We start from the raw sequence: 25,302 nt of genomic DNA, 5'->3' as shown, positions 1-25,302 counted from the left end.
ACCCAGGACTGAGCTAAAGATTTTGTTAAAGAACCTATCTGGACCTGATGGAGATTAATGACTAAGTTATATGATGAGGTCTCACAAACACATCACCCAATAATACACTTTCCTAAGTATGTGTTATAATAAATATTTGTTTACAAAAAAATAAAAACGTATAGACCATACACCTTCATATTCTTTGATGTTTTCAGTATATTGCCTTCAATTTAGAAATTCAGTGCATTAGCTAGATTTCTTACTTTACAGCATGATTTTCATTCCTCGTTCAGAAACAGGCAGCATTTGTTTTGCAGTAAAAATCACAATGAAAAGCGTAACCTTTTTAGTTTTTCTGTGTGTTACAACCTGTGGACTATCATTATTCCTAATATTGTGGGATGTAATGCAAATCTGTGAATCTGCAGCAGGCACTAGCTGTAGAACTCTTGTGGCAGTTGAGAAACTCTCTTTATCAATATACATGATCGTGTATAGAATTCAACAGATATATATTTTATTTCATACATATATATCTCTCTATCTAGATCATAAATGTATTCTTTTCATTCTTAGGTGAAGAAAGAGTTGCTTACAAACCCCCTGGCTTCACTTTGATGTATCATCTCCTCAATGAGTCTCCGATGTTGGAATTAATCCTGAGTTTGATGGAAGAAGGAGTGACTCAGTTAGATACCTACGCACCCTTTCCTGGTATGTTCTTTTTAAGTAGTATTTTTAAAATTATGCCACTTTGCATTGCGTACATCACCATGCTTGTTTAAAGTATTGCTATTTTTTGAGTTGACAGACTGTTAAACAGGGCAATGAATTTAATTGTAATTAAAAAGAAATTGGGTAAATAGTGCTGTTTATGGGTTACAGGTAAAATGGGATTGATTCATTGTGCAAGGTTGCATTGGATGCAGCTAGCCTACGGAAAGAGAGGGTATGAGAGGATGACAAAAGAGGATGAGTGGTGAAAAATCACTATTTGATTGGCTTTGGAAGTGTTTTCTGTGCAGAATGAAAGCAGAGTATAAATGAGGTTGGATTTTGCAGGTTGTGGCATTAATTACCTTTGTTCTGACCTTGTCCGATCAATTTTAGAATCAAAAGGATTATCACTAAACTAATATCAAGGGTTTGTGGACTTTGTACCCGTTTAAGGGAGCAGTTGCAAATGATCTTCAGCATCACTCAGATTTACACAGTCCGCAGCCTCACGTGCCAAAAGAAGGGTTAATATGTGTTGTCTTTAATGTATAGACAAATATACAGTGGTCTTGAGGCAAAGAATTGCTAATGTCTACAGCATGCGAGAAGGCATATTATCTGTCCCAAATAACTCAATGATCCAGACCCTGTCTAAACACAAAGTTTATTCAGGGTGGCTGAGACCTATGTTTATCTTGTCAAAGCACAGTGAGTCTGTGAACCTACCCTTTTACTGAATATTACCACATTGATACTGTTGATCTATGTTATGGTTCCCTATTAGTCCAAGTTTGTGGGCACTAAATCACTTGCAGGCCAGGACCAGAAACTGTGTATCAAAGAAGACTGCACCAGCAAACCGTGAATACACATTCCTACCCCTGTACCCTATTATTCTTCATCTTCATGTATCGCTTCAAGCCATAACTGTATCTTCACTATGCTGTGGGTTTTTTGAGGGCTGGCATGCACCTTTTATTTGACTTTACGGTCTACGTGATATTTGAATGGCAGTTCGCTGCAGCTGATCTTCCCAAAGCCTAACTTTTTTGTTTAGTGAGTTTTCATTTTCGCAGCTTGTGCCCACTTCACCATACAACAAAGGCAAGTACAGTAACTGAAAGACTGCAGAAAAGTTCCTTACACCACTTTCCACACAATTCTTTAACTCTTTCCATTACTGATATTTGCCTTTCCCTCTACGTCTGTCAAGAAATCAGGCGAGTCACTGCCTCTATTGTGGTCACCTTCTTCTCAATAGTTCCAAAGAAGCCATGCATTTAATTGAATAAGTGGTGGTTGTGTGGGCTGTAGCCTTTTTCCACAATAAATGTCAGCTAATTGCTAAGGAGTAATGCAGCATCTATATAATAAATCAGTAAATCTGATAGAGTTATAGATGCAGATTCCATACCAAAGTAATATCCCCAGGTGTCATACTTTATATGGAATTTTTTTCGTGTGCAGTACTTGTGTATGCCAGTAGATGGCGTCGTTCGGCTCCGTGTGTCATCTTTGGCGTCGTCTGAGCCGGAAGTGACATTAGCCGTGCCTATATAGTCACCATCCAGGCTCGCTCACGTCAGTTTTTCTTTTCGCGCCAGCTTGTGCGGATCTAAAAAGAGCTACTCCCTCACCTCCTGGCACCATGCCTCTCAGGCTGGAGCCTGAGCCCTATTCATATGACCTAAGACTTGGGGAGGTGTGTCACCGCTCTAGCAGGCCTTACTGCCCAAAAGTAGAATGCACTATATCACAGATCTGGGCATATCTGCATACGCAGATATGACCCTATAATATTTAAGTCTATTTTTAGATATTGTAAGTGCCAGGAAAGCCATAGAGAGTACATGGGTTCGATACTCGAAAACTCTAGTTCCACAGCACCATGTTTGGTACCAACTACTCCTCTGTTGGAAAACGAGGAAGCATCTGTGAGGCCTGCACAAACAACATGACTACATTTGTCCTTCACTGGGAACCAAACACCCAATTGTAGCACCTGACTCTCAGAGGGTAGCGTTGCAGAGCAGTCTGAGGCTTACTCAAAGGAGGTGGTGTGGGCTAGTAATCGCCATTTTCAGGTGCGCAAAAATAACACTCAATAATTGATTGTCCAGTCTGTACTTTGCTTTATAAAAGTAGGAGTACATTTATAAAACACACGCACTACTCAATACTATGCACCAATTTACAAATATACATAAGCTGATGGAATTACTTTGTGACATTGCATAACATCTCCACCCCTCCAGCAGGGGGGTGGGGTCTAGTACCACCACTCCCATTTATACACATCATCTTGGCCCCCAATGCAATTAGTTGAACATAACCTGGAGAGGGCCCTGCGCACTGGCACCATCCCAGTGGCACCACCCTCCCATCTCCCCCCGCCCCAATTACCTTAACAAGCATTAAACAGGGGTACACCTGCCTTGGTGACACATGACCCTGACTGAGCATCTCCTACTGACCATAAAGTATGCACCTCTACCTCTTAATGGCTAACAGTCCGGGTTCTTCACCTAAATGCAGCCGCAAGAATACATGTTTACGCACTCTTTAGAATAACAGTACTCATAACATTTGGATATCATATAAAATGCATTGCAATTACAGCGCCTAAAGGCATCACAGATGATCACAGGATTAATTAAATACAGTCAGACACCCTAACAGGAGGGTCTAGCCACCTAAATCCACTTTGCTTATGACATCACCTTACAAACTGTGGAAGTCAGTCCCTCCAAAAGAAATAACGATTAGTAAATACATTTCAATGTAATTACACCATTTCACCTCCAGTGGATGCCCTTCTCAAGACATCTCCAACTCAGCCCTTCAATCTTTGATGCACTTCTCAATGAACCCCCAGCTGTAGAACAAAAGTTCCAGCCTAGGAGGTGATGCAATGTTCGTCAAACGTTGAGGGGTTATTCTTTTTAAATCCTCAAGAAACTTAGGGTGGGACTTAGCTTTGTGCTGGGGCGAGACTGCACTTCTCCAGCAGCTCCCCCCAACACCTTTTCACACTCAAGGGTGACCCCTCTCCTCTGGGGGCCACAAAAACCCCCAAAAAAATCCATTGCCCATGTCTTGCAAGGCATTATGGGGCGTTTAAAGCTCCTGCTGCAGAATAATTGATGAGCGGCTCTCCCGTTGTGCCGGGAAGAGCCGCGCTGGCGCTTTGCCGCTTTGTGTGGTTGTGGGGCCTTGGTGGGGGGCCCGGTCCCATCGGGACCCCCAGGTGAGCACAGACGGCTTGGGGAGCCCAACCCCAGCCGCTCCTCCTCTTTTCCGGGGCCCGGTACCACCTGGGCACCTCGCACCGCTGAAGGTCTTCCTTGGGTGCTCCGGTCCCAACTGGGACCTCTGCATACCTTCTTCGTTGGAGGGCAGCCCGGGGAGCCCACCCAGCCCCAGCCAGCCCCAGCCGGCTCCCCGCGCAGCCAGCACTCTTCTGTGCTGCCGCAGGAGCCGGCCAAGCACTAATGGTCTGCCCGCTTCCGCGGGTCCCCGGCCTCCTCCACACTCTGGGCCCAGGGATGGGGTCCCCGGGCCCCCGAACATCTTCTGGGGTGGAGTTGTGGTGCGCGACTGCACTCCCCCTCACTTGTTGTGTAACATTTTAGGAACCTATTGTAATTTTCCCGATTCATGCCCTTATATAGGTTTAAATCACTTTATCCTTATATAGGCATAAGAATTATAACCATATTTAGACATAGCTCATACAGTCCAAATACGGCAGGGCTACTTCCACTAGTTCCGAAAATCTACAACGATTTCTTGGAAAACTCGGATTCAGCAGCTAGAGACTTCTCATTGCTCGAATACTGACTTGTCCAACAACTCCTGGAGTTTTCAAAGAACTGAGTCTTTAATGACATTATTATATCCACCTTTACGTCATTCTCGGCACCTTCAATGTATAAATATGCCCACACTTGCCATACCAAACACACAGTGGTTTGGAGCAGTACGACTATCTACTTTCCCGACTCGCCCTGCTACTGCCGAAGGAAGCCGACCCTCCAGCAGACTCACTGAGAGAGACGCTGTATTTTCTCCTGCCGAGAAATCCAGCTCCAGTGTTTCCAAGCTACCCTTGCGGGTTGTTGGGAAATAGAGTCCTGAGCCTGACCTTCTTCATTTCAAATATGGTACGGAGCAGATTGGACCCTAAGAGAAATCTTGGACAGATGCTTGGCAAGGAATACTGCATTTATGCTACACCTCACTTCTTACCTCGTACTAAGCTTAGGTTAGGTATATCTGGGTAGGCGTATTTTAGAAGCAACAGTTGAGTACTTTTAGCCTTTGTTATTTATGTATGTTTTTATCTATGGTTTAGGAACCATACAATTATTATTATTATTATTATTTAGCGTTTTCTACAGCGCCTGGTGACCCGTGGGTATCCCTGCGCTATGTAGCTTGAACCTACTGAGAGGGGAGCTGGCTGAAGGGAGTTATTTGGGAAACAGATGGGTCTTGAGTTTTTTTCGGAACGCAAGGAAATTGGATTCCAGTCTGAGGGTGCGAGGGAGTGCGTTCCAGCCTTTAGCCGCCTGAACGGAGAATTGACGACCTCCTGTGCGGACTTTTTTGAATCTAGGAATGAGGACTAGATTCTCGTTTTGAGATCGTAGCGATCTAGAGGCTATATAGGGTGTAATCATTTTGCTAAGGATCGGTGGGCCTGAGCCGTTATAGAGCTTGTGAGTGGTACACATAGCTTTAAAGTGCACTCTTTGGCGAACAGGGAGCCAGTGCAGGGTTTTAAGGGCTGGCTTGGCGGAAGTTCTGGAGGAAGTGTTGGTGATCAGGCGTGCTGCCGCATTCTGCGTCCGCTGGAGTTTTGTGATGGTAGCCTCGGGTGCTCCCAAATAGACCAGACTGCTGTAGTCTAAACGGGACAGTACTAGGCCCTGGATGAGGAGCTTTCTGGACATGGGGGGGAGAAGGGGCAGGATTTTACGAGTCGTACGCATGAGCCCAAAACATGTGCCCGAGGTTTTGGTTGCCTGGGTCTTCATCGTAAGTTGTGGCTCTAGCCACACCCCGAGTGTCTTGATTTCAGATTTGGGGGGGGGAATTTCACCGAACACATCGGGCCATATCGTGGGAGGGATAGTTGTCCACTGCTTACCGAGTAGCATTACCTCCGTCTTAGCCCCATTCAATTTCAATGATGATTCGTTCATCCAGTTGTGGATGTTTGTGAGGCAGTTAGTCAGGTTTTCAGGGTGGTCCGTCAGCTGGGACAGGGAGACGACTAGTTGGGTGTCGTCGGCGTAACTCACCATTTTGATGTTAAAAGGTGTTACCACGTCCTCGAGGGGGGCCATATATACATTAAAAAGCGTGGGGCTTAGGGTATTGTTTTATTCTACTCTTTTTACTGTATGCATTATATTTTGCAACCAGTTTTATGATTGTAGCAGTTCATTTCACTTATGCTTGAGAAAGAAGACTGTTCAATAAATCCTTTTATTGAAAACGCATGTCTATCTAAGTTCGAGGCATATGAGCTGCAGATTGTACACTATGCAGTAGATCGCCACCTGGTGTTGGGCTCAGATGATTGCAGGTTGTTGTCTTCTTGGAAGAAGTCTTTGTAGTCACGCGATAGGTGACTCCTCCCTTCGACAATACTGCGCATGGGCATCGGCTCCATCCTTAGATTGTTTTTTTCCGCCACTGGGTTCGTATGAAAGTTTCTCCGCTCTGGCTAGAAAAAGACTTTTCAGCAATTTCGAAGCGCAGAACTTCCTCAAACTTCTACAAACTACCCTCGACATCGATTACAATACTTTCGACGCCATCAGTTCCATTCCAGTCATCGACGCGGGCCGTTGGGCCTACCGACGCCGTGCGGCCTACACCACATAAAAAGAACTCCGTTCAAAAGATGCCTGGTATGTCGAGCAAAGTTTCCACATAGCGACCACCATGAGGTCTGCAACCTCTATCGCCGGAACCCGACGAGTCGACCTGCACAGATTGTGCATTCTTCCGATCGAAGAAAACCATCCGGGACCGGAGGGCCTGTCGACACGAAATGAGGAGATCCGCTCCAGCACCGGAAGACATCTTCGACGAAGAGGTAGCCCTCGTTCCCAAAGAAGTCTCACCTGATCTACAGATCGTATCAGAGGCAGACAAGTCGGATGACTCCATTCCATCGGGTCAGCGCGTGAGTACTACTGCCCCTGCACTACATATTCTGCCCAAACTGAAGGCAAAGGTCAGCACTCCGCCCAAAGGGCCCAGTCGAGACCGAATACCTGCTTTGAAAGCCCCTCCTTCCAGCCCGGCTCGACACCGAGCAAGCCTCTTCCATCGGCATCGAAAAATAAAGATGCCTCGGCGCCGAAGCCAAAAAGACCCTTCGGCACCGAAGCCAAAAGACCCTTCGGCACCGAAGCCAAAAGACCCTTCGGCATCAAAGCCTAAAATAGTACCGGCACCGAAACAAAAAAACGTACCTGTACCGAAACCGAAAGAAGCACCGGCTCCGAAGCCGTCCACTTCTACATCTTCGACGCCGAAGAACTCAAAGCCTGATTCCGAGGTGCCCAAATCCTCGAACATGTCTACAATGCCTAAAACGACACCTTCGGCACAGAAAACTACGCCACAGGACATTATAGCACCTCCCAAGGCTAAAGACACACGACAACCTCCCCTGGAGCCGAAAAAATCGACGCCCAAGAAGGTTGTAGAGGAGGAAGAACTTTAGACCAGATCCTCGACAAAAGAAAACCTACATAGACCCAAAGACAGGTCATGTAGGTGCTACACCTCACAAGAAGAGACCAGCAGATGCACCACCCACACCTGTGTTTCCTGCCAAGAAGGACTGTGCAACATCTCCTATGCACCCTTCCTCTCCTATACCTCCTCTTCCTCCTTCTCCTGTTCCTCCTCACATATCACCTCAAATCTCTCCTGTACATTCTCCATTATCATCACATTCCCCACAGCAGAATGATGATGAAAACAAAAATTGGGCGGAGGGGAGGAAATTCAAGAACCTTATTCATACCATGTAGATGAGGATATATAGGACTTTTCAAACTCAAAAAATGTGCCTATATGGGACTTTACAAACCCACAAAATGTGCCCGACATCTCTGAACTGCAGTCATACCCATCAAAACCTTCCCCTCCAGAAGATACCATTGGTTTTGGTCATCTGTTAAACAGAGCTGCTGTTTACCATGGAGTCCCTGTGCATTCCGATGACATTGAGGAGGATTTTCTCCTAGATACCTTTAAGGAGTCTCAGCGGTCTGTTCAAATTCTGCCCATGATCAAGGGGGTTATAAAACACGATCCAGAGGTATTTAAGGACCCTGTACGCACTAGAATATTAAAACCTTGAATCGAGAAAAAATATAGACCGGCACCCACAGATCCAGTCTACATTAAAGGGCATCTACCACTTGACTCATTAGTTGTGGCCAATGCTAGGAAGAGGGCGAACTCTCAAACTTCTGGCGAAGCACCCCCACCTGACAAAGAATCAAAAGTAATTGATGCGTCAGGTAAAAGAATAGCTGCACAAGCTACAAACATTTGGCGTATAGCAAATACACAAGCCCTCCTCTCTCGTTACGATAGGGCTCATTATGATCAATTTGAAAAACTACTTGAGCACCTACCAGATCAGTACAAAGATCAAGCAAATGACCTTATACAGGAAGGCAAGTTAATATCCAATGCCTCAATAAAATGCGCGCTAGATGTCGCAGACACAGCATCTAGAGCTGTAAATACCAGTGTCATACTTAGGACACGTGTGGTTAAGCATTTCAGGGTTTAAACAAGAAGTGCAAACCACTATTTTAAACCAACCATTTAATCAGAACCAGTTATTTGGCCCAGAAGTAGACACTACACTAGAAAAAATGAAGAAAGATACCGACACCGCAAAGTCTATGGGGGCTTTACAGTCCACACCAGCTAGAAGCTCCTTTTGTCGCTTCTTCTACAGAGGAGGCTCCAAACAAATTGGAGCAGACGCTACAATATCTTTCAAATCACAAACATCCTCTAACAATGGATACTTTAGAGGAGGATACAGAGGCAATAATAGCAAAGGAAGAGGTCACGGTAACCATAGCAACCAATCCTCTTCCGCCACAAAACAGTGACTTCCCTCTGCTCCCCCCACAGTATTCCACTCCTGTAGGAGGCAGATTAATACTGTTCCTGCCTGTCTGGATATCCATTGCAACAGACAAGTGGGTAAAACAGATTATCCAACATGGCTACTGCCTAGAACCTACAGCAACCCCTCCAACCATACCTCCCAGGCAGCGTCAAATGTCTACAGACCATCTGACTCTCAACAGGAAGTTCTATCACTTCTACAAAAAGATGCTATTCAAATAGTTCCTTTAGAAGAACAGGAAACAGGGGTTTACTCGCTGTACTTTCTAATTCCCAAGAAGGCTGGAAAACTAGGGCCAATTCTCGACCTCGGCCCCCTCAACCATTACATACAATCAGATCATTTTCATATGATCACTCTACAACAAGTGCTTCCACTGCTGCAACAAGGCAACTTCCTTACAACACTAGATCTAAAGGACGCCTACTTCCATATCCCCATACATCCTGCTCACGGAAAGTATCTTAAGGTTTGTACTGGAAGGACAACACTATGTCAAGTCAAGTCAAGTCATGGAATTTGTATAGCGCACTACATACCCAGAGGGTTTCAAGGCGCTTAGGAAAGGGGAGGAGGATTATTTGTGAAATATCCACGTTTTAAGCTGCTTTCTGAACGCTAGGTGATTCTGGGTGAGGCGAAGGTAAGCGGGGAGTGAGTTCCATGTTTTGGCAGCCAGGTATGAAAAGGATCTGCCTCCCATGGTGGTCTTGTTGATGCGAGGTACAGTGGCTTGGCTTGGCTGGAAGAGCGAAGTTGGCGGGCGGGGGTGTAGAAGGACAGCCGAGAGTTGAGGCAATCTGGTCCGATGTCGTAGAGTGATTTGTGTGCGTGGGTAAGCAGTCGGAAAGTGATCCTCTTATTGACGGGTAGCCAGTGGAGGTCTCTAAGATGACCAGAGATGTGTTCGTTGCGTGGGATGTCTAATATGAGCCTGGCTGATGCGTTTTGGATTCGTTGGAGTTTCTTCTGGAGTTTAGCGGTGGTGCCTGCGTAGAGGGTGTTTCCGTAGTCCAGTCGGCTCGTGACCAGAGCATGGGTGACTGTCAGTTCAAAGTCCTCCCATTCGGAGTGACAACGGCACCAAGAGTTTTCACAAGTGCCTAGCAGTGGTAGCAGCACATCTCCGACGACAACAAATACATGTCTTCCCTTATCTAGACGACTGGCTCATAAAAGCCAAGTCATTCAATCAGTGTGTCCAACACTCACATCAGACAATTCAAACATTGCACGACTTAGGGTTTACAATAAACTACACCAAGTCGCACCTACAGCCTTCGCATGTACATCAGTATCTAGGAGCTACACTAAACACGTCTACAGTCCTAGCGTATCCCAGTCCAGCCAGGATACAAAGCATTCAAGCCTTAGTCGACACTTTTCAACACCAGCAGTCTCTGCAAGCCAGGGTGTTCATGAGACAAATAGGCATGATGCCATCTTGCATCTTCATAGTACCACACAAGATTGCAAATGAGTCCATTACAAGAGTGCCTAGCACAACAGTGGAACCAAGCTCAAGGTCAATCAACAGCCCTGGTGTTGGTAGACAGCAGCACGTATCGCTCTCTGCAGTGGTGGAACACCAAAAACTTGACAAATGGTCGGCCGTTCCTCGAGCCTGTTCCACAGATAGTGCTCACAACAGACGCATTCCTCACAGGATGGGGAGCCCATCTCTTACATCCTACAACTCCGGGTCAATGGACCAATCAACAAAAATTGTTCCATATCAACCATCTAGAGCTGCTAGAAATATTCTTAGCACTCAAGACTTTCCAACTTCAAGTACAAAACAAAGCTGTCCTAATCCGGACGGACAATATGACAGCCATGTACTATATACAAAAACAGGGGGACACACACACTCTGCAACTGTCCCAACTTGCACAGAACATTTGGAGATGGGCCATTCCTCAAAACATACATCTGTTAGCGGAACACCTTCCAGGAGTTCACAATCAGATAGCAGATCTGTTAAGTCGACAGTCGCAACAGGTTCACGAATGGGAACTACATCTACAAGTTCTTCAGCCATTCTTCCAAAGGTGAGGGCACCCACACATAGATTTGTTTGCCACACACGAAAATGCACAATGCCCAGCCTTCGCTGCCAGGTTTCCACACCCACTGTCCGAAGGCAATGCGATATGGATGGAACTGGTCAGGCAGATTTGTGTACGCTTTTCTGCCTCTCCCACTCATTCCATTAGTAGTGCGCAAGCTCAGACAACAGTCCCTCTAATGGATCCTGGTAGCTCCCATTTGGGCATGCCAACCGTGGTTCCACATCAAAAGTTACAGCTCACACCCTCCCTGTTAACACAGAACCATGGAGAAATCAGACACCCAGACCCAAACCAACTGAATTTGGCGATCTGGCTCCTGAAGTCTTAGAGTTTGGTTATCTAAACCTACCACCAGACAGTATGAACATCATTAAAGAGGCTAGGAGACCTACTACCAGAGCTTGTTATGCCGCTAAATGGAAAAGATTTGCCATTTATTGCAACAATAACCAAATTGATCCCCTGGATGCTTCCATCCAGAATATCATTTGCTACCTTTTACATTTACAAAGGTCTAATTTGGCATATTCTTCCATACGCCTGCACCTTGCAGCAATTGCAGCCTATTTAAAAAACAGGCAACATATGTCTCTCTTCAGAGTACCTGCAATTAAAGCCTTCATGGAAGGATTAAAAAGAATAATCCCATCCAGATTGCCAGCTTCTCATGTGTGGAACCTGAATCTCGTCCTTACAAGACTCATGGGGCCCCCTTTCGAGCCTCTACATAAATGTGAACTGCAATTCCTAACATGGAAAACCGCTTTCCTTGTTGCCATTACTTCTCTTAGAAGAGTAAGTGAGATACAAGCTTTCACTATACAAAAACCATTTTTTCAAATACATCCTAACAAAGTGGTTCTTCGATCTAATCCAAAATTTCTTCCAAAGGTCATCACTCCTTTTCACCTAACTCAATCCGTAGAGTTACCTTTGTTTTTCCAAAACCCAGACTCTGTACCGGAAAGAGCTTTACACACATTAGATGTTAAAAGGGCTCTTTTATACTATATAGATAGAACGAAATCCTTTCTAAAGACAAAACAACTGTTTGTATCTTTCTCTCCTCCACACAAAGGCAACCCCATCTCCAAAGGTGGGATTGCAAGGTGGATTGTAAAGTGTATACAAATATGCTATATTAAAGCTAAACGTACATTAACAGTTCCTCCTAGAGCACACTCCACTCGCAAACTAGGAGCCTCTATGGCTTTCTTAGGAAACATACTCCTAGAGGACATATGCAAGGCAGCAACATGGTCTACACTACACACCTTCACGAAACACTATTGTGTTGACGTGCAAGCCAAGCAGCAAGCTGCAGTAGCCCAGGCTGTCCTTAGAACTCTCTTTCAAACTACTGCAACGGATACAGGTGACCACCTCTAAGGGAGACACTGCTGCACAATCAATGCATAGTGTACAATCTACAGCTCATATGCCTCGAACGGAAAATGCTACTTACCAGTATGCATCTGTTCTTGGCATGTAGAGCTGCAGAGTTGTACACGCCCTTCCGCTTCCCCGGGACTTGTATCCGTTCCAGTTTTTCATCTTACTTAGATGCACACGCATGGACATCCTTTTTTCTTTACTTTTACTAACTCCATCATTTCCCATCATGGCGAAAAACAATCTAAGGATGGAGCCGATACCCATGCGCAGTATTGTCCAAGGGAGGAGTCACCTATCTTGGACTACAAAGACTTCTTCCAAGAAGACAACAACCTGCAATCATCCGAGCCCAACACCAGGTGGCGATGTAATGCATAGTGTACAACTCTGCAGCTCTACATGCCAAGAACAGATGCATACTGGTAAGTGTAAGGAGCCAAGAGCCGTTTCTGCTGGAGTGCCAGGTACCGAAGTTAGACCCACCCCATCCCCCCTACACCTATTGTGTCTATCAAACACTAGAACACAATGGTGATATGGAGGGAAAGGAGGGCTCAAAACAAGGAAAGAAGGGGAAGAGACACTGGACTTCTTGGAAGGATCTCCCTCTCTGGTGGAAGCTGGCGCTAAAAGGAATGGTTTGGTTAGCACAACAACAATCAACAAGCATGTAATTATTCTTCCAGAAGATTATCTATTTGCCTGGTTTATTGACATGAGATGACCAATATTCTATAGGAACAGGGGTGTTGAATCTTCAAGGCGTCTAGGTACCCTGAAATGCCTGTTGTGATGTAAAGCATATAACCATCTGGTGTTCTATTCAACAATAATTAATAATAGGTGTCTGCACCAGGCTTACCCCAAAAGCAACAGGCTGAACTGTGTAGAGGGATGGCAGCACAATATGAATACAGCGAAAATAAAATATCTGTAATTTAACAGTAGGCATAAGAATCAACAACTTCAGTACATGGAAGAATGGTAAATGAATAAAGTGCGCTACAAGCGCATTACCCGATCTTCTCTCCCTTGTACTGTGACAAATACCAGCACCATAGAAATCCAGCAACATAAAGGATTAAGAACAAACAAAAAGGGGAGTAGTCCTGTCAGGCGGACTACAACTCTCACATTCCCCCACGAAGCCCCAATCAGCTCTCCCCACAAGTCCGGCCACTCAACGGAACCGTAGTCCGGCCGAGAGGCGGAACCGTGGGTGAGAGGAACAGGACTCCCACCAAGGAAATCGGTGAGTTGATAACCGGCAGTCAAACGGACTTTAAAACGAAAGGGGAACCTCGGGACTTCTCGCGTATGAAGAAATGCGGAAAGCCGAGGGAATAGCCTCAATAATAGGCTAGTCTCCAAGGACTGGACAAGTCGGCTAACCAGAAAATCGTCCGGAAACAGGCAAAAGGCTGGCTCCGAAATGAAGCCTAAATCAGGAAGCACTTTCAGGAGCGTAAACGAAGACTGGCAAGACGGAAGTGACGCGTCGTGAGGGCGACGGAAACACTAGAGCGCGAAGCTTATTGTGACGCGGAGGTCAGGCTTTAATGTCCTGCCTGATCCCCTCGCGCATGCGCCGTTGCTCATCATGCCCGTGGAACGGGCTTGCAAGGTAAGTGTGCTCTTTGGCGGACTGGCAGGCATGACAGTAAATAGCATTTTCCTTCTCTGCACCTCTGGTGAAACGAAGCATGCACGATTGACTGAGTTAAATATCCATCTATTGTTTCCACGACTCTGAAGATCAGTTTTATCTTGGGGAAACAAAGTTATCATGTTTATGCGGTTGTCAGAAACGAAATCCCTTTTTGTGAACTCGAGAAAGTTTCTAGTGACCTCTGAGCTAGCTGACACTCCCAATTAAGTCTAATATATTCCGTTAGAGACTTAGTCGACATAAGTCCTACGTCACATCTATAGGATATATTATTCCAATGCGCAGAGCCTATTGGGAATATAGGACCTACACTACACACTCTGCCACCTCGGGCCCGGAGAAGGGTTCCCGGGCCCCTCCTGCTCTGAATGGGGTTTCGCGACGGTGCGCTCATCGCCATTTTCGTCAGAGCCAGGGTGGGCTCCTGGCACCCCGTGGGGGCATGGTCAGTGGGAGTGCAGCTTTCCTCCTAGCTCCCCGCCTCCATCTTCTGTGGGGGCCAGGGTGGGCTCTTGGCCCCTCTGCAGGGCACCTTCACGGGAAGCGTGACGGCGCTCCCCGGCTTTACTTCTTCTTGGGGGCAGCCGACCTGACACACCTCGGGGGCATCTCTGGGACCGTATGCGGAGCCCCACGTGCTTCGCCGTCGGTCTTCTTAGGGGTCAAAGGTCGCCTACCTTCAAGGCACTATATCTCAGCCCCTGGGGGTCCAATCTGCCCCATTTCCGCGTCTTCTTGCTACAGGTTTCGTCCCTCAGCCACTGGGAGCACTCTCCTTTCCCCTCCGGGTCTCCAAGAGGGTGCATTCTGCAGGGAGCAGTCTTCACTGGCTCCCTGCGCTTCTCTTCTCCCTGCACAGAAGCCTCTGCTTCTGCGCACCGGTCCTGGGCTCTTCTTCTGGCGCTGTTAAGGGACTGGGGGGCAGTCGGGGGTGTCCTCCTTCCCATTGCCAGGCTCCAGCACCTACCGTCTCAGCAGACCACACCCCAGAGAGAGCTTCTCCTCCTGTGCAAGTACTTTTTAAAAGTTGAGTAGGGGGCTGGCAGGAAGTCTCAGTGTGTCCTATCAAACAGCGAAACATCACTTCCCTGCCCCTGCTCCCTCCTTCTTGTCCAGTCTCTGGGTTGTTCAAAATGGAGTCGTCCAGTGTCTCTGGCCACATGGCCCCCCTTCCCCCAGTGCTGCCTTCACTGTGGTTCAGCTTGGTCCCTGGCACCCAGCGACAGCAGTTGATTGGCTTGTAGCTCCACCTATCTTTTCTCCTTGGAGGGAAGATCTTCGCTCTGGGAAGAAAGGTCATTAATCTAACCTGCCAGGGCCAGACCCCTGCCAGGGAATCAGAGAAATATGACATTTCTGGACGACCCAAAAGCAGCACAAATATGACTTTGGACTCTGCAGAATACTTATTTTCACATCCGCTACACTGGACTTTAGTGCGTGTCTGGAATTTGTAGGCCTTGTGGAAGTTACTCTAGCCTTGGGTTCCACCTTCCCATAAGGGAATAATGAAGTGAAAAACACAGTAAAACACACTGACTTTCCCTGGCATGTTTCCTTCCAGGGTATAAAGCCTATTCCATGTCACCACCCAATTCAGCAGAAGTCCTGCAACACCATTCACTCTGTAGCTGCTCCTGGACTGCGCACGCTAGGAATATCCCCTGAGCAGCCACTACACGTGTGCACACACATGTACACCTGTTTCTGATAGATACATCTGCCAGTGGATTCCTCACCTTGTGATTATCCCCCCTGCGTCAGCAACGTTCGGAAAATTCTTTTGTAGCACGCCGGCGTGGACAACGTCATAGAAGCACGACATTGTGCATGACTCAGACTGACGTCACCGGCTCCTCATTGGGCCTACGTCGGCGTGATGACATCAGTTCAATTTTTTCTGCGTCAACGCTGATGGTTTCTTGGGATCTTCTATTGTGCGGATAGTAACTTTGTTACTATTGTGAACTTTTGTTCTTTATCTGTTTGGAGTGCTGTCTTCCGTCGAAGATGTCATCGAAGAAGACAGGATTTAAGCCATGCGACTCGTGTGCCAGGATGATGTCCATTACTGAACCTCATGGTGACTGTTTGTGGTGTCTGGGCTTGGATCACGACGTCAAGCGTTGTCGTTATTGTTCGAAGATTTACCCAAAGGCTCTTCGAGAACGAAAGGCGAAACTCCTTCTTGCCAAAATTAACGGTAAGGATACCAAGAGGTATCGAGGTCAAGATCAAGGCGATCGAGGTCAAAGTCGAAGACGAGGTTGAGGTCGGCTTCGGGGCATGCTTCGGGTTCCTCGAAGGAGAAGCATAAGAGGAAGAAGCACAGTTCGAGACACCATTCTGGCAGGGAGTCAGACTCGAAAAAGAAGTCATCTTCTCAAAGACATCATAATGGCATGATATCTCCCTCTCCAGCTCGTAAGCCTGAAGGTGAGGCCTCGCCTTTACAGTCTCGGGAGCCAACACCGAATCCGGAATCGAATCCGTCTCCGGAGCCGTACCAGTCCTCGGAGAACGATGAAGAAGAAGTTGAGGCTACTCAAGTTTCGGCGACTCCGGTACACCAACCCGAGGAACAAGTGGAGTCTAATCCAGTACAGCCTCCTCACGGGCAACCAGTGGGTTCATACCGTCAGTTTCCTAGTCCAGGTCAGGACCCTTGGCATTTTCTAAACGCCATGCATGGCGTATATGCGAGATCAATGTACCCCTCTGGTGCACCGGCTGGTCCCATGGGTCCATTGTCATTTAATCTGGGCGTGCCTCAAGCTTATGCTCCGGTGCCTTTCTTGCTGTTTATGCCGGCGCCGATTCCACCGTGGCATAGCTCGGCTCCATCGAGGTCATCGACTCCGTACACGGCGTCACCGGCTCCCGAGCGACCTCAGGATCAAAATCGAGGTTCGACGCCTGTTCCAGCTTCTCATTCAAAGGCAGCTCCAGCTCCTCATTTGACGCCGGCCCAGACTCAGTCGGAATCGTTACTGGATCCAACAACGTCGATTTGGATGGAGTGGTCGAGGCGTAGAGCGCAGCGCCTTATGGAGGAGAGAAATTATGAGGAACCTGAGGTTGAAGGAGGTGAACTTCAGGATCAGGAGGATTACTTTTTAGAGTTGCAGGATGCAACTGGTTTGGAACTTTCACCCCGATGAGAGTTGCCCGCTGTATCTGATACTCCTTCTAAGGATGTGGCTCCTTACCGAGTGGTGATTAAGAAAGCTGCTGACCTCTTAAATTTGACTTTACCATCTGTGGAGTACAAGTCTAACATCCTTACGGAGGTTCTCCATTCTCCGTCCTCTGTGGGGATGTATGACATTACAACGCATGCTTTTACCACGCAGGGTTTTACATCGCAAGTTTTACAACACATGCCTTTACAACGCATAGTGTTGAGGGGTGCTGGATAGTGAATAGTTTAATTTACTATTCCAACTCCAGTCCCCGTGGATAGTAGGGAAGGTGTTGGATAGTAAATTAAATCCATTCCCTATCCAAGAGCGCCCCCCAGCGCAATGCGTTGTAATATTTTGCGTTGTAAAAGTTGCGATGTAAAGGCACTGCGTGGTAAAAGTTGCGTTGTAAAGGATGTTTCCCCCTCTATGGTTGAGCCTACTCTGCCATTTAGTGAGGCTGTAACTGAACGTATATTGGAAGTCTGGAAGAGGCCTCTTACTGCTCCTGCGGTGTCAAAATCAGTTGCAAGATGCTATAGGGTGGCACCTGGAGTTCCTGAATTATTGTCTATTAATCCTCTGCCAGAGAGTTTGGTGGTCCAGGCTACTTGCTGAAATAAATCAGCAGGTGCTTTTCCCCAGGTTCCTTGAGATAAAGTCTTCAAAAAGCAAGATCAAAATGCAAAAAAGATGTGTTCGAGGCATGTGGGCTGCTGAATTCATATCTGTGCATACATCGCCGCCTAGTGTTAGGTCCGGATGATTGCACATTGTTGTCCTGGAAAAGTCTTCAAAGTATCACAAGATAGATGGCTCCTCCCCCGGACTACAGTGCGCATGGGCATCCTCTCCATCCTCAGATTGTTTTTTTCCGCCATTGGGTTCGGATGTACTTTTCTTTACTCAAGTTCGGAAACTTTTCTAAAGGCCAAAAGGCCTACGGGTTAGTCGGTATTGTTATTTCGATCGGTGCAGAGTTATTTGTTCCAGTTCTTCTCGAGCAAGACGTCGAAGAGAGCCGCGTGGCCTTTTCGACACTAGAGGCCCTTTGTAACTCTAAGTACCCGCACATCGATGTACACCCGGTGTGCAACAAGTGCTTATCACCGGAGCACAATGAGGCCAACTGTCTAGCTTGTGCTCAATTCAGGTCGAAAAAGACGCTTAGGCTCCGACGCGCAGCGAGGCAGACGATGATGAAGCTAGCGTCCGACCCGGTGAATATCTTCGATGAAGAAGACAATGAGGTCGTCGAGACTGAGGATCCAGAACAGCAGTCGGATCCCGGTTCGGAGCATGGCTCCACCTATTATGAAGATGACGAAGAGAACGTCGAGGATGAAAACGCCGTCAAGATAGGGGACGACGTGTCACCCATCGGAGCCGTAGATGACGACTCGAGCGATGAACCAGGCCCAGCAGTGGGTACAGGGCCCAGAACAGACACTGAAAGGCTTCCAAGGGCTCAGGTTGAGGCATCACCAGAAGGCCTTAGCCAAGATCATGACGACCATTCTATAGCCCCGCCTCTCGGCCCGGCTAAGAATATATCACACGAGCCATCGGTCGAACTAATTAAAGCAAAACCGAAAGCCATCGAGCCGAAACCGAAACTGCTGAAGACATTCTTCGGATCGAAGATTTCGAAACCATCCGATTCGAGGAAAAAAAAGAAGTGTTGAAGACCCTGCGGGGTCACAAATAAAGGGTGTTGAACCGAAGATCGGTGCGCTGAAATCAATCACTAAAGTCAAGCATGTCGAACAGACGACGTCGACGGACAGCGACACAAACAAGGGACTCTAGTCTTGGAAGGTTCTCGATCCGAAGCAACAAGTCGACCGGCCACAGCTCGTGAAAGGCCTTGAGCTGAAATCCAAAAGCGGCTCGAAGGAGCACGTTGAGTCGAGACAGAAGAGCGCGCCTCCCAAGTCTACGCAAGGCCAAAAACACATTGGCGAAAAGGCAAAGTCGGTCGGACCTATATCGACGCTGGCCCCGAAGAAGGTCAGTCTGTCTAAAGACACTATGCCACTGATGAAATTCGGACTGCCCCCGACTGCACGCCCAAAGGCGCTCGATCCGAAAACAGAAATCGAACCACCCAAGAAGGTGTAGATGGGAAAGAGGAGTCATTCTCTAGAAGAGGACATTGTGTACCAAGAGCCCTCCTATGATGACCAGTCGAAGCTACATATCGACTCCGACTCTGGCAGACTTACTATTTATCAGAGGAAAATCAGGTCTGAAAATCGTCTTGAATCATATAAAATTCCACTCAAAAAGAAAAGGGATTCCTCCACATTGCCTGCCCTTTTTCAGACTGTAAGGTACCATGGCCAGGACACTTCTGCATACTCACCCACACGCACTAATGAGGATATGGGGTATGACTATGATGAACAATATAATTACCCTGCGGACACGGATCAGGATGACCAGACTCAAGCCTGGACAGACCCTGTTGACCTGGGGGAGTCACAGACTATCCCTGACACTCCTTCTTATCCTATGAAAACTTCGCCAACAAAGGATACAGCTGCGTTTAATGCATTAATAGATAGGGCAGCACAGAATCATGATGTGGAAATGCATGCTGACCCAATTGAGGAGGACTTCCTATTCGACACTTTCTCCACTTCAGAGAAATCAGTCAAGACATTGCCAATGCTGAAAGGTTTCCTTAAACACGCAGGAGGCATTTTCAAGGAAACCACAAGAGCAAGGGTTGTTAACCCCAGAATTGAAAGAAAATACAGACCGGCGCCTGTGGACCCTACATATATTAAGGGACAGCTGCCATTGGACTCTTTGGTTTCAAATGCTCGTAAGCGTGCCAACTCACAAACTACTGGTGATGCTCCTCCTCCAGACAAGGAGTCTGATATTAGAAGCATCTGGAAAAAGAGTAGCTGCTCAAGCAGCTAATATCTGGAGAATTTCTAATACACAGGCCCTATTAGCCAGATACGATAGGGCGCATTATGACACACTAGAGCAACTGCTACAACATTTGCCTGATGTCTACAAGGAGGGAGCAGAAACACTAATACAAGAAGGGAAACTCATATGCAACGCATCCATTAAATGAGCGCTAGACGCAGCAGACACTGCAACCAGGGCCATCAACACAAGTGTCATGCTCAGGAGGCATGCTTGGTTGCGCTGGTTCAAACCTGAGATCCAAACCACATTATTAAATCAGCCTGTGAACCCTGATTTTTTTATTTGGTCCTGATGTGGACACAATTTTAGAGAAGATTAAAAAAAGACAAGGAGACAGCCAAGTCTGAGTGCCTTACAGTCACAACAATTCAGAGGAGGCTCCTTTCGTCGCTCTGGTATCAGAGGAGCTACACAAGGCCAGGCATCCCAGCAGACTCCATACAATAAAGGGAGCACGCAGACCACCTATAATAGGAACAATAGAGGTGGATACCGTGGCAATAGCAGCAAAGGCAGAGGACGAGGGAATAACACCAGATCCTCCGCCAATACTAAACAGTGACGTCTTGTCACTGCCCCCGGACCATGTAACACCGGTCGGGGGAAGATTACAACAGTTCCTGCCAGTCTGGGAGAGCATTATCACAGACAGGTGGGTGAGACAACTTATTCAGTACGGCTATTGTCTAGAGCTAACCTCCACTCCACCCAACATTCCCCCAAGACACCATCCTAAGTCCGCAGAGCACATACACTTATTGCAGCAAGAAGTCATCAGCATGCTTCAAAAGGGGGCCATAGAACTCGTCCCTATACAGCAACAGGGTAAAGGGGTATACTCGCTGTACTTCTTAATCCCCAAAAAGGATGGGTCTCTCAGGCAAATACTGGACCTCAGGCCCCTAAACCAATAGAGCTTGTCAGAACATTTTCACATGCTCACGTTACAGCAGGTTCTACCATTGCGCAGTCAGGGAGATTTCTACACAACACTAGACCTAAAAGATGCATATTTTCACGTACCGATACATCCAGCACACAGGAAGTACCTCAGGTTTACCATACAGAATCAGCACTACCAGTTCAAGGTCCTGCCTTTCGGGGTGACATCAGCCCCCAGGGTGTTTACCAAGTGCCTAGCGACAGTAGCTGCGCACCTACGGAGAACCCATATTCACGTCTACCCCTATCTGGACGACTGGCTTATCCAAGCAAAGTCAGCCCAGCAATGTGCCAGCCACATGTCCCGCACTATTCACCTCCTACACAGCCTCGGATTCTCATTAAACTACCCAAAGTCTCATCTTCAACCTGCCCACGTACAACAGTACCTGGGAGCGACAATAGACACTCTGGCAGCAAAGGCACAGCCAAACTCAGCAAGAATCAACAGTATTCAATTACTGATTCAGAAATTCAGACCTCAACACTTGCTCCCAGCACGGGTGTTTATGCAGTTGATAGGCATGATGGCCTCCTGCATCTTCATGGTCCCTCACGCAAGACTACACATGCGTCAGCTTCAGGAGTGCTTAGCGCGGCAGTGGAACTAGGCTCAAGGACAATTAAAAGACCTAGTGTTGGTGACCAGTCGCGCATACAACTCTCTGCATTGGTGGAACCCACAGAACCTTTGCAGGGGACGACCGTTCCAAGAGCCTGTACCACAAATAGTGCTTACGAAAGACGCATCTCTCCTGGGATGGGGAGCGCATGTCCTCCATTACACAGTGCAGGGGCTATGGACAACCGCAAAAGAAGATTATTATTATTATTATTATTATTAAGCTGTTTTATAGCGCGCACAATTACTCCAGAGTATCCTGGCGCGGAAAGAGGGGAACAGAAGACACAGAGCATAGATCAGTAGACATTCTAGACAGCTATTCTAAACAGGTGAGTCTTCAGCGCTTTTTTAAAAGCAGTGAATTCGTCGATGCAGCGAAGAGCCGCAGGGAGGGCGTTCCATGCGCGTGCGGCCTTTACAGTCACAGAGTGGCCTCCCAGCCGAACACGCTGGAAGCGCGGGACCAGCAGCAGATGTTGAGCTGCTGAGCGTAAATCTCTGTTAGGGAAGTACCGCGTGAAACGTTTCATCAGATAGGCAGGGCCACACCCATTGATGGCTTTATGGGCCAGAGTCAGAATTTTGAAGGTAATACGATGCTGAACCGGCAGCCAATGCAGGCTCTCCAGATAACTTCTAACACTGATCCGCCTGGAGATATTCCCCAAAAGTCTGGCGGTGGCGTTTTGAATAATCTGGAGCCGCCCGATCAGATAGGCCGGTGAGCCACTGAACAGGGCATTGGCGTAGTCCAGACGCGAGAGAATTAAAGCTCTCGCGACTGACTCGCGGGCCGGGGCAGGCAGATAAGGGAAAAATTTTCTAAGAGACTTCAAAGTCCCAAAGCAGCCACCAGTGAGCCTCTTGATGTGCCCCTCGAAGCGGAGGTCTTCCCCAAACCAGACCCCAAGGTTTTTAGCCAAGGTGTTAGAGGCACATGGTGCAGGAAAGCCAACCGGCCACAGTAGAGATCGAAAATCAGGGGGGAACTGGCCGTAGAGCAGAATTTCGGTCTTGTCCTCATTACACTTCAATTGAGCAGACGCTAACCAATTGAAGACTGAGGACAGACAGTTCTGAATCTGCTCAGTATCAAGCGCCTCTCCAGGCCAGGTAAACAACAACTGCGTGTCGTCCGCGTAGGCTATAACTTTGGCACCCAGATGTTCTGCTAGTTCAATCAGAGGTGTCAGATATATATTAAAGAGCAAAGGGCTCAAAGTCGAGCCCTGTGGGACTCCTGTCACGAGAGGTCTCGCCGAAGAGGAGTAAGGGGGAAGCCAAATCTGTTGGGATCTGGCCGACAGAAATGAGCTCAGCCAATCTAATGCAAGACCTCCAATGCCAATGTCGGCGAGCCTGGTCAGGAGGCGCTGGTGGGGAACCGTGTCAAACGCGGCAGAGAGGTCCAATAAAATTAGAGCCGCCCTGCCGCCACCATCCAGACACTCTCTGACCGCCTCCGAGATTTCCACAAGAGCCGATTCAGTGCTGTAAGCAGCACGGAACCCGGACTGTGCCTCATGCAGAGCTCCGGAGCTTTCCACAAACTTGTTAAGCTGCTGGAAGGCCAGTTTCTCTCCGATTTTTGCCAAAGCAGGGAGCAGCGATATCGGACGGTAGTTAGTCAGAACCGCCGGATCAGCACCAGCCTTTTTAAGGAGGGGCAGAAGTTTGGCTTGTTTCCACTCCGAAGGCAGGCTGGCTGATTTAAATGAAAGGCCGACCAAGTGAGATACCTCCTGAACAACTACGTCGGCAACCGCCGCTAACACTCTTGCTGGACAAGGGTCCGATGGTGACCCGGATTTCAAAGATTTAATCACAGCAAGAGTGTCGGTAGTTGAAGGCGGGGCAAACTCCGTCAACCAAGCCGCTGGGGCCCTCGGAGGAATCAGGTGTGTTAAGGCATTTGAGGGAATAATAGCGGCAAAGTTGGACTGAATAGCCGCAATCTTATCCTCAAAAAACCCGGACAAACTCTCACACCAATCCCTAGAAGCTGGAACTGTCCGCTCCTCCGCGCAAGGGGACAGAAAGCTGTTAACAATTGAGAAGATCTCTCGGCTGTTGTTATTGGCCTTGGCGATCCGATTGGCGTAGTAGATGCCCTTTGCCTTTTTAATACTGGCGTAATAGGTTCTCTGTTCTTTTCGCAGGGTATCCTTGGCCAAAGGGCAATAAGATCGCCGCCAAACCCGCTCAAGTTTTTTACAGACCAATTTAAGGGAACGTAGCTCCGGGGAGAACCACGGTTGCGAGGGGGAAGAACGCAGTCTGCCACCCTTCCCTTTGGACGAGACTGAAATCCCTGCCGCCATCCATTCATTGAAGGATGATACCGCAGTGGTAAGGTTACTACCCAAAGTAGGGCGATTCTTGATCAAAGTAGCCGCTAAAGTAGTGTTATTGATTTTTTTGGTGCAAAGTATATTAGCCCTCGCAGAAGAAGGTCGCAGGGATGACCAAGTGAACCGAATCAGCTGGTGGTCGGACCATGTCAGAGGTTCAGGGGCTTCAACCTGGAGAGGAAAGTTGGAGGAGATCACATCCAGGGTATGGCCACCTGAGTGCGTGGGTAAAAAGACCCACTGGGACAGGTGGGCCAAGTCCAAAACGTCACTCAGACCTTTACTCTCTGGCAGATCCGCCTCCTCAACATGAATGTTGAGATCGCCCAGCAGTAAAAAACTAGGGAATCTAAGAGCTCGGGGGGTGATAAGATCACTCAGACCCGAGAGGAATGATCCCACCGGGCCAGGAGGCCGGTAAATGAGGGTGGCCCCTAAAGTGAAGTGCGGGGAGAGAACCACAGAAAAATTCATAGCTTCGCCCCCATCCAAAATAACCGGGGAATCCGCATGAAAAGTCAGTGATTCCCTCAGAATGATGGCAACCCCGCCACCTCTTCCCAGCGCTCTGTCCTTCCTGTGAATTTTATAGCCACGGGGGACAGCTAACTCGACAACCGGAGCGCTGGACGCCGTGAGCCAGGATTCAGTCACAAATAGGAAGTCGAGTGAGCCATCTGACAGCAGCTCGTAGATATCAGCAGCATGTTTGCACATTGAGCGCGCGTTAACTAGGGCAGCCGAGAAAACATGTGAGGCCGGCACCTGGGGAGAGGGAGAGGGGAGTGTCACCGTGCAACAGAAGCCACAGGTCGGGCAAGAGTCGAAGCAGGGGCATATCTGCGCATCCTCCCCCGTAATCCGGCACAGAGCCGGGCGCAGCGACAGCAGCTGCTCCTTCGAGTACCGACAAATGGACTTAGGCATAGTCCGATGCGGAAAGGCAGCTCGTCCTGCGCCCGTCACGGCCGAGGCACGGACGGGCGCAGACGGGCTGACCTTTGGCTTACCTTCGGCGCGCCTGAGGCGCGCCCGCCACGCGTGGCCGCTACGCGTCCAAAAGGACATAGTAAATTTGTAGGAGCGCGTCACTCCCCCAGCTAGACCGCTGCCACAGGTTCAGCCGGGGAGAGGACTCAAGTAAGATGGCCGCCCGCCCTCCACACAAACGGCACACAGCCGCGATGGAACGGGGTCGGGTAGGCTCACCTAAGCGAACAACAGTAGTCAGGTAAG

General features: G+C 48.0%; 1 protein-coding gene across 1 annotated transcript in view; it reads left to right on the top strand.

Moving 5' to 3' along the window:
- The window catches only part of NUP205 (nucleoporin 205), a 967,082-nt gene that overhangs the window by 405,773 nt on the left and 536,007 nt on the right, over positions 1-25,302 (top strand). The window contains exon 17 of the mRNA XM_086952983.1: positions 559-696. Within this exon, the coding sequence (XP_086809109.1) occupies positions 559-696 (138 nt within the window). The remainder of the gene's footprint in view (positions 1-558; positions 697-25,302) is intronic.

Source organism: Lissotriton vulgaris, chromosome 1_2 (genome assembly GCF_964263255.1).
Source record: "Lissotriton vulgaris chromosome 1_2, aLisVul1.2, whole genome shotgun sequence".
Lineage (NCBI taxonomy): Eukaryota > Metazoa > Chordata > Amphibia > Caudata > Salamandridae > Lissotriton > Lissotriton vulgaris.
Note: the sequence above shows the minus strand (reverse complement) of the source record. Positions and strands in the feature narration are given on the sequence as shown.